This window comes from Penicilliopsis zonata (genome assembly GCF_001890105.1).
Source record: "Penicilliopsis zonata CBS 506.65 unplaced genomic scaffold ASPZOscaffold_53, whole genome shotgun sequence".
NCBI classification, from domain to species: Eukaryota; Fungi; Ascomycota; class Eurotiomycetes; order Eurotiales; family Aspergillaceae; genus Penicilliopsis; species Penicilliopsis zonata.
This window is the reverse complement of record NW_019208954.1, coordinates 9,459-20,357: the sequence shown is the minus strand read 5'-3', so window position 1 is coordinate 20,357 and position 10,899 is coordinate 9,459. Positions and strand designations below refer to the sequence as shown.

At 25.3% G+C, this 10,899-nt stretch overlaps 1 protein-coding gene across 1 annotated transcript; it reads left to right on the top strand.

The window, feature by feature from the left end:
• Positions 1–1,134: 1,134 nt before the first annotated feature.
• ASPZODRAFT_137565 (hypothetical protein) lies at positions 1,135–2,066 on the top strand. Its single transcript, XM_022724358.1, has 3 exons — positions 1,135–1,572; positions 1,639–1,891; positions 1,971–2,066. Exons 1-2 carry the CDS (start codon positions 1,330–1,332, stop codon positions 1,870–1,872), a joined length of 477 nt encoding a protein of 158 aa, XP_022576532.1. The 5' UTR covers positions 1,135–1,329; the 3' UTR covers positions 1,873–1,891; positions 1,971–2,066.
• Positions 2,067–10,899: the final 8,833 nt, after the last annotated feature.

The following is a 10,899-nucleotide window of genomic DNA, read 5'->3' as shown; positions in this document are numbered from 1 at the left end:
CTAAATATAATATTATATATTCTAAAAATCTCTATATATATTACAGAGGCTAATAGATATCTATTAATATATTAATATTAAAAATAATACTTACATTTAGTAATTATTATAGTTCTTTTTATTATTATAATTTTTAATATAATAGGGTTATAGAGGGTCTTATGTTAAAATATTATTATACCCTTCATATATTAATTATAGAATATTATATTATAGTATATTATTTAATATCTCTCTATAAAAGTTACTGGATATTAAAGTTCGTAATATATTTGTTTTATATGGGGGGTAGACCTGCGCGGCTCACCCATATGTGTAGTTCATATATAGAATATATTACCTTTTAAGTTAGCCTTATATCTTTATAGAATTTAGCAATAGTGCTTAATATGGCGACAAATGTTTATTTATATAAAGCCTATAAGATTAGGGCCCTTAGACTTGTAGCGGAACCGCTTTTTTGGCTGGAATCCACGCTGCTTTGTTGGTAGGCATTATAATAGACAGAGAAGGAGTAGAACAGTGTAGTGATTAGAAGATTATCAAAGAAGAAGAGAAGAGAAAAGAAATATAAAGGTTCTTTACTAATTATTTTTTTAATAAGACTATTAGAATAACTAATATTATAATATTACTCTTCTTCTTTTAGGTTCTTATCTTTTAAAGATATAGATAGATATTAATTATTCTATATCTTATAATCTTATAAGTTACCATATCTTTTATAGTAATTTTAGCCTTAAAGTTATTTATCTAAAAAAATACTTTATCTTAAAGAATAAAAAAGGAAGATTTTATAATAATCCTCTTTTATACTTATTATATATGTTTTAATAAATTATACATTTAAATTAAAGCTCCTCATTACTATAGTAAGTATATATATTAATCACTATAAATATAATAAATCTAAAATAACTTTTTTTAATATAAAATAGCGCTGTCTTATGGTCACGTAGTATCTTTATATTTAGGAAGAGAAAATAAATAAATATATTCTTAAGCTTTAACTCTATGTAAGGGTCCTGTTAAATATCCAGAAGTATATATATACCCCAGTCATTGGTCAGTGAGTCCACTGCCTTAGGAACTCGCTCATTGAATATGTTACCAGGTACACTAGTTGTTAGAGGCCTCCACGCGGACCTCCCTCGGTGGGGCTAGTGATTAGCTACTTGAACTCGAACGCGATGCAGAGGTGCGGAAGCAACAGCTACCTACTACATAGGTAGGTAGCTACCTAGTCAACTAAGTACCCCTCAACTAGTTCATAATACAAGGTTCTTAAATAACAGCCACCAAACACCAACATATCATAATAACTTAACTATGGATCACTATGAGCCTCAGCGACGTACAAAGAGGATCAAGCTTCAGGATAGAAACCAAAATCAACATGATAATAGTGCTGAACCAGTTTCCTGCCCATTACGAAAGATGGACTCCAATGGGGACATCTTTTGGGAAATTGCAAAGTCACGTCGTCTAACACTATCAACTTTCAGAGGTCAGACCCTTTTGAGCATCCGGGAATACTATACAAAAGACGGACAAGAGTTGCCAGGCAAGAAGGTGATTATATTCTGTGATAATATTACCTTATATTACAGCTCATTAACGGCCTATATATACATTTAGGGCATATCCCTTCCAGTGGACCAGTTTTCATCCCTCGTATCCCTGCTGCCTGATGTTGAAGTCATTCTAAGAGAGAAGGGTCAAACTATTCCACGACCAGAATATGGTAGGACTTCCGCCGCAGTCCATGATGATGAAAACAAGCCGCGATCGAAAGTCGGGCTTGAGGAGCCTCAGTCTTCTAAGGCAAATATCGAGGTAACCAGTGATGAGGATGAAGAAGGTGATGCATAATATTGAAGCTAGTATGCATGTAGGTATAAACTAGAACTTTATATTCATTTTATCCGGTTTCACTCTAGACTAATAATATGTTATACATTATCTTCTAGGTCTGGGTGGTTAGTGTGAATATTTTGCGCTGCCTCGGCTATACAGTGAAAGAAGATAGCTAGGACAATCTATTTCCGAGATATATTTAAACCATGACCTTCATCTGTACATGTACCAGTATTCAATGATAATTTTAATTATATTGTATGATATAATAGGTGTGTTATTTTTATTGAAGTCTATATGACGACAGGACCTAGAGGATCTCGACTATGCACGGACGGCGGTCCACCATGGCAGAAAAAAGGGATTCTGCCACTATTACCCGCCATCTGTGCACTGCTTAGTAAGTAATTAAAATACTATAATCTTTAATTATTAAAAATTCCTAAGTTTAATATATAAAAACTAGTAAAAACTATATATATATTATAAGTCTTTTATAGGTATTTTATAATCATTTAGTAAATATATAAGATGAATTAAGTATTACTCAAAGTTCTAAGGAAGTACTTTAGAAATTATTTAAAAATACTAAATAATTAAGAAATATATTTTAATTGTTTAAATATTTAAATATAATATAATTTATAAATCTCTAAATGATTATAAAATATTTGTTGGCCCACACAGGCCTAAAGAGGGAAGAGATAGATAATAGTTTTTATTACTATATTAGCTTAGATATAAAGTAAGTAATTATATAGTATAGTTATATTAAGGAGAATAATATTAGACTTAATTAAATATATACCTTTAATATACTCTTTATTATTGAGCACCTATTTAGATTAGTTAACCTCTTTTTTTAATATCAATTAAAGCATATAATAGTAGAAAAAGGGATTATTTATTTATTATTATTTATTTAATTTATTTTTAGTATAGATTAGTATAGCTTCTTCTAAAGATTAACTAGTTTTTTAAATATAATATACCTTATCTAATCTCAAGGTTTTATTAGATTATTAATAAGATTTATATAATCATTTATTTATTTAACCTTAATTAATCTCTTATTAATTATATTGTAAAAAAAGAAGTAATAATTATTAATTTATTTAGTTATTATACTAAATCTATTCTTTTTAAGAATATCTATAATATTAAATAAGTTAATATAATTTAGAATAGGGCCTTTCCTTTTAATCTTTATAATAATAATTAAGTTTTTTAACTATATAATCTCTTTAATTATCTATAACAAGGTATATAATTTCGTAATAGTGTCATGGTAATGGTGAGGTCGTCTGGCTGTCTAGATGCCCTAGGCAGGCTATAGTAAATAAGGATACTATTCCTATTTTAGTTTAATATAGAAAAGGGGGAAGAGATATTAAATATATCTTATAATATATATCTCTCTCCTCTCCTCTTTCCTCTCTTTATTTAAATATTCTAGTATTAAAGCTATTAATTAATTATTTATTTACTTAGGGCCATTATATAATATTGAAACTAATTTTAATTTCTATATAATTAATAATATTTAAATAATATTTTAATTATCTAGTAATTCTATTATTATATTTAAATACTAGATTATATTAATAATATAAATATAATAAGACTAAATAATAATAATCTTTAAGTATTATTTAAATATTATAGGATTCTTAATAAAAGTAAAGATATAATAATTATAAAATAGTTTTTTAATCTTTATACTAATAATCTAGATATATTATAAAATATAATATTATATCTAATAATTAAAAGTAATTAATAGTTAATAGATAAGAAGCTTTGTATTAAAGTTAAGGCTATATTAGCCCTAAAAAATGATAAATAATTAAGGAAAATATAATTATAACTAAAGAATGTATAGATTAAGCTTATGATTATAAAGAATAAATATATAGAATTTATATTAACTCTTATATATAGTATTATTAATAATACTACTATCTTAATTAATAAAATCCTTAGATCTTATAATTTTAATAAATTTAAGTATTTTATTAAACTATTTAAACCTTCTATTCTATATTGATTAATAATAAGAGTCTTAGGTTTAATAACTAGTTAATATTAATAAAGTAAAAGCTATATATCAATAAAAATAATTATAATATCAAAAAACTTTATATTATTTATATATTTAGTTATATGAATGAAAAGGCTTATAAATATATAGTATTTAGACTTTAAGATAATATAAAAAATCTTTATAATATTATTAATAATATTATTAATTATTTAAAGACTATTTATAAAGATTTAAATTAAATTATTAATATTAAAGTATTATTTTATTATTTATTTTAAAAAAAGCGAAATTTTATAATTTTTTTTATAATCTTTTATATTTAGCTATAAGGATAAAAGTTAATAAAAATAAACTTTAAAATAAACTTTATTATAAATTAAATTATTATATATAAAAACTTATTCTCTTTAAAATTCCTTAGACCCTCTAAACTGAGATACCACCCTAGATAACCTATACTACTATGCCCACCACCTATATTAGGGACCTACCTAGTGGCTGTTATCACTGTCTAACATAGGTGCTCTATCACTATATAAGATAAAGATAAGCCTATACTATTAATAATTTAATAGCACTAGTACTCACCTGCGCCCTAAATAATAATAACACCCTTAGCTAATAAGGTCCCCAGGGACCTAGGGGCGTAAATTTATTAAGATAATACCTTTAGGCCCCTAATATACCTATAAGTGGACACCCTAGAGATACAGCTAGGGCTATTAATAATACCTAATATAAATACTTTACTATTATATAGTATTAAGATAAGCTTATATTATTAATAATTTAATAGTATAAGTACTTATTTAGGCCTAGGCGGCATAGATAGCCTAGCTAAGTATATTAAGGGCACCCTTAAGAGTCTATAGTTAAGGAGGCCTAGGGGCCTAAAGGGTACTAATCCCTAAGATTAACGCCCACCTACAGCCCTTAGGATCTTACTTATACTATAGCCTTAAGGGTGCTAGGGGATATTAATCCTTAAGAATAAATACTTATTCCTAGTTCTCTTATATACTTATTAATATTGACTAGGCTGCATTTATATAAATAAATGCTCCTAAATCTAAAGTCTAATAGAGGAGAATATATTTTTAGGCTAGATTAGGCTAAATCAGGCTAGATTAGGCATCTAGGTGAGCTAAAGTAGGCTAGGGTGAGCATTAAATAACTACTTAGACTTTCCTATTGTGATATTGTGAATAAGTGATATCATGAACCCCCGCGTGGTCATGAGCGGGATCACCTTGGCGTTCTGCTGAGGTGCCCGCTCACCGACGCGCCAAGATCTCCTAACCTCTATAAGACAGTATATAGAGTTTTCGCTCTATATTATAGATTAGTAGATTCTATAGAGTTCTATCGCCACCAGGTCGCTCAGCTTTTAATAGCTAAGGGAAGATATATAGATACCTCCCCTTTAACCTATAGTAGTAATAGATAGAGATTTCTTAGAGACCATTAGCTTTTAAATATTATATCTAGTAATATATTATATTAGGGGTTAGCCCTTATATTAACCCTGATGGACTGCTACTCTATAGATAATATCTAAGGATTAATAGGATTTAAAAGTAGGATAAAAGGGATAAAAGACCCCTTAAGTAAAAAAAAAAGAATTATTAAGTATCTTTATTAAAAAAATTAAGTAAATAAAAGACTTAATCTTCTACTATAAGTTAATAATAAATCTTATTAGTAATATATAGAACCACTTATTACCTAAGGTATTTAAAATCCTCTTAATAATTATAACTATTAGGATAGATAAGATAGATGTTCGCCCCCTTCTTAAATATCTAAAGTAAGTACTCTAAGATAAAAGAGGCTAAGTAAACCACCTAGTCTAGGAATTTAAGACTACCTATATATAGGTGACTTAACTTTAGGATAACCTTTATTAAGTAATTATTAAGTAGTTAGATCCCTAGAATAATATCTAAATAGCCACTAAAGAAACTAGCTATTAGAAGTTAACTAATAATCTTAATAACTAAGATAGACACCTCTATTAAAAGATCTTAGAACTTAATTAGATCCTTAAATATATAGATAAATATTAAGATAAGGGCACCTAAAAATAGCTATAGTAAATAAATAAATACTTTTAAGATAAAGAAGTCTTATATAAGAAGTTTATTATTAATAGAGAAAAGGTTCTAATAATAAAATAGAAACTTAATAATAAGGTATATAAATAATAAAGATATTTATAAAGCTTTATTAATAATAAGCTCTATACCCTTATTAAAACTATAATAGAATTTAAGAAGTAGATTACTAATAATTATACTAAATATCTTAGTAAGAAATATTATTAGGAGGTATATAAGAGTCTTACTTAAAAAAAGTAACTTATTTAGATATATACCTATAAACTAGTAAAAGTTATAAACTAGATTAACCCCTTATTAGTAGAGAATATACTTATTTAATAATTTATTATAGGCAGCTAAAAATAACTCTAAAAGTAGTGAATATATAAATCTAATAAACTAATTACCTTAGCTAGGGTTATTGCAAAATTTGCCCTTTATAAGAAAAAGGTTATTATTATATAATATATCTATAGGCTAATAAGAGTGCTAGATACTATAGATATTAATATCTTAAGGTAACTATATACCTTACTTAGGAGGCCTACCCCTATAAATAGATATATACTATACCCCTAATAATTAATTATTAGTATAAGAGGACTCTATTTTATATGTGGGAAACCTAAATATTATATAAAGGATTATTAACTAAGTAAAATCCTAATAATAAACCCCTTAATAAAGGCCTTAAGGGAGGGAAATAGAGTTAACCACTAGAACTAGAAGTGCTAGTAGCATAAATACTTAAGGCTTCTATAGTCTCTAATATCAACCTCCCTAATATCCTAGACCCCCAGGGATTACCACCCCCATGAGGAGACGAAAAGCGACAGGAGAGTGGCGAATGTGTATTAACTATTAAGCACTAAATAATTTAATAGTTAAGAATAGCTACCCATTGCCCTAAATCCAGGAGTTGCTAGATATAGTAAGTGGGAGCTAGATAATATTAAAGATTAATCTCCTATTAGGATACTAGTAGGTATAGATAGGAGATAACTTAGTTAAAAAAATAGCATTTAATATAATATTTAGTAAATTTAAATTCTTAGCTATATTATTTAGTCTCTATAATATACTAGCAATATTCTAGATAATAATAAATTATATCTTAAGAAAGTATATTAGCCACTTTATAGTGATATACCTTAATAATATCCTTATCTTCTCTAAGAATATTAATAAGCACTATTAATATCTTAACCTAGTCCTTACTATCTTAAAAGAATATTAACTATATACTAAAGTATTAAAATATAAATTTATTATAAAGAAACTAGAGTTCTATAGATATATTATTAAAAGGGGCTAGATATCATCTATACCTAAGAAGATTAAAGTAATATTAAACTGGCTAAGGCCCTAGAATATCTATAAGGTTTATTAATTTCTAGGATTAGCTACTTACTATTAATAATTTATATAAAGGTTTATATATATTACTATACCCCTATATAATTTATTAAAGGAATTAGATGCCAAATTATATATAAAGAAATTTTAATCTATTATATAGACTATATTATATAAGGCTGCCTTTTAAGTAGTAAAGAAAGCCCTAATAACTACCCTAGTACTTTATTTACTAGATTATAAGAAGGAGTTCTATATTAAAATAGATGCCTCTAAATAAGCTATTAGTATAGTTCTTCTATAGATAGTAGAAGATAGTGCTAATTACCTTATTATATTTAATAAATAAAAGCTATCTCTTATAGAGTAAAACTACTTAATATAGAAGAAAGAGCTACTAGTAATAAAGGAGGCACTATAAACTTAAGACTACTATATTAAAAATAATATTATTATAACTATTATTATAGATTATAAAAGCTTATAATATTTATTAATAATAAAGATATACTCTAAGAGACTTATATAATAGATTAATAAGTTTAGTAGATATAATCTAAAGATTTACTACTAAAAAGAGACTAAAATAATTATCCTTAATACTATTAGTCATTAACCTAACTTTATTAAAGATAAGCTTAAGGATAAGGTAAAAGATATAATTTAATAAGAGTAATAATAAATATTTATAGTCTCCTTATTAGTACTTTAAGGCTACTTAGAGAAAAAGTGGCTAAAAGATATAATAATATATTTAATAATAGATAAAGTATTTATATACTAGAGTCTTTAATATATAATTAAAAAAATAACTTTTAACTTCTGCCTAATAAAAGAGAATAATAATAAGCTAAAGTATATTTATAATAACTATAAAGCACTATATCTCCTAATTTCTTTTTATATAGACTTTATTAAGTAAATATATAATAAATTTAGACATCTTAGACACCTAGGACTTATAGGTATTATTTAGCCCTAAAGATAGTAGCTAATAATATAAGCTAATATTAAATAATATATTTAAGACTACCTTATATATTAAGTATTATAAGGCTTATAGGAGGACCTTTAATATAGACACCTTAACCTATTAATAATAACTTTATTATTTAAGAGATAAGCTATTAATTTAATTAGGCCCCTATCACTAACTCTTAATAGTAATTAATAAATTATTATAGTAATTAAGTATATAATAGATTAGCTAATAGCCTATATAGTCCTAAAAGATATAATAAAGGTAATTATTAAATTTCTATATAATAAAGTCTTTATAAATTATGGTGCCCCTTATAAGCTCTTATTAGATAATAGACCTAACTTACTTATAATAGTAGTTTAATATTATCTAAAGATCCTATAAATAAGATACTAGATAATAATATTATATTACTTATAGATAAATAATAAGGTTAAGAACCTTAATAGCCTCCTAGGTTAAATACTTATAAAGTATATTATAAGGAAACTAATAAAGATCTAGAATAAATACCTCCTATAGGCCCTCTTTACTATATATATATAGACTTATATAATAATAGAAAAAAGCCTCTTTTATTTTTTATATAGTATTAACTCTTATATCCTAGGTAATAATAATAAGGGACTAGCAAATAGTAATCTTATAGAGGTAAAGAAATAGCTTTAGTAAGTTAATTATATTTAATTATTAATAAATAAACTACTATTAAACTATATAATAAAGATAAAAATAGTATATAATAGCCTAATAATAAAAATAGGCTTTAAAAAAGGCGACTAGATATTAATTAAGAATAAATTATTAAAGAAGCTAGAGAGTAAGTGGTTTAGTTTATATAGGGTACTAAAAATATACTCTCTAGGTATATATACCCTTAAAGAACCTGGCGGATAAGTGCTATAAAACCTAATTAATAGTTAGTAATTAATCACTACTAAGATAAATAAATTAAGCTAGCTATAGATATTAGTAGTAATATAATAGTGTGATATTTGAAAGCTAACAGTCTCTAAGAAATCTCTATTCTATTACTATTATGGGTTAGAGAGAAGGTATCTATATACCTCCCCTTAGCTCATTAAAAGCTAAGTAACCTAGTAGTAATAGAACTTTATAGAATTAATTAATCCCTAGTATAGAGCAAAAACTCTATATAACCACTTTACTAGGGTTAGGAGATCTTATATTATTAGTGAGTAAGTACCTTAATATTCTACTAAGGTGATCTTACTTATAGCTATATAAGAGTTTATAATATTACTTACTTATAATATTATATCCTCCTTTACCTAACTAGAACTTTATCTATAAAGTCCTAATCCTCCCTCTAAGGCCTTATTAAGATAAATTAGTTATTAATAGGTGACTTATAGATCTTATTTAATAAGGGCCTATAGTTAGTAAATAAAGACTTATTCTTTAATTACTTTATTAATTATCTACTAATTAATAGGGGGTCACCTAGTCTTAAGTGAGGGCATAAGGTATATTTATAATTATTATTATTAGGTGACCTAATAACCTCTTTATTTATAATAAAGAGTATATCTCTTTATTTATTTAATAGTGATTCTTTCTTTACTCTTCCTCTTACTATTATTACTTTTTATAACTATCTCTTACTAATAGCTTTTAATAGTAAATTTAGGGACTTTAAGTCTCTTATCTAGTACTCTTATTATAAGTCTAATTATTTTTATTATTTATTAAAGGCTAAATATCTAGTGTCTCCTAGGACTTCTTTGCCGCCTACTAAGGAGTCTCTCCCTTAGCCTCTATTAGGCTTTTATTATTTAAAATAAGTTATAAATTATAGTAGTCTAGCGCCTATTACTTACTATAAGTTTATTAATCTAAGGGGTTAAAATATAGTTAATAATAATAAAAACTAAACTTTCTTTAGAGGTGCATATAACCTCCTTTAATAATTATAAGCTTATTTATTTATTCTTTATTATTTATATATATTAGGACTTCTTTTAGAGTAGCTAAATATTAGTCTTAAGCTATATATTAAAGCTCTCTATCACTATTATTTTTAAGTAGAGGCCTATAGTAACTAACCCTTATTTAAAGTATACTTATAGTAATAGTCCCTAGACTGCCTATATTACACCTCCTATTAAGAAGATTAATAAAGATAAGTATAAGGTTTACTATACTAAGATATATATAAACTATCTCTTCTATAATAAGAGTACTAATTATAACTTATATTTATTTTTTCCTAGGTCTTTCTCTTACTAGTTACTAATATATTATAGGTGTTAACTATAACAGTAATAAAAAGTAAAGAAAGAAAAATAAATATAAAAAATAATAAAAGAAAAAGAAGATTAAGAAGAAGAGGACTCTATTATCTATTACTCTTACTACTTTTATTACTTCTACTACTTTTACTACTAATCTTATATTAGCTATTATATTTTTTATTATTCTTTTAGTCTTATTAAACTTATTATTTACTACTAATACTAGTGTTACTTTAGCTAACTTATAGTTAAGTACTCTTACTATCCTAGCTATAATAAGGGCTTAAGTAACTCCTTATTAAACTA

Excerpts from the sequence above, each read along its gene's own strand:
- ASPZODRAFT_137565 (XM_022724358.1), top strand. The coding sequence starts at position 1,330 with ATGGATCACTATGAGCCTCAGCGACGTACAAAGAGGATCAAGCTTCAG. Across the intron at positions 1,573-1,638 it reads AAGAGTTGCCAGGCAAGAAG|GGCATATCCCTTCCAGTGGA; the intron begins GTGATTATATTC and ends ATATACATTTAG.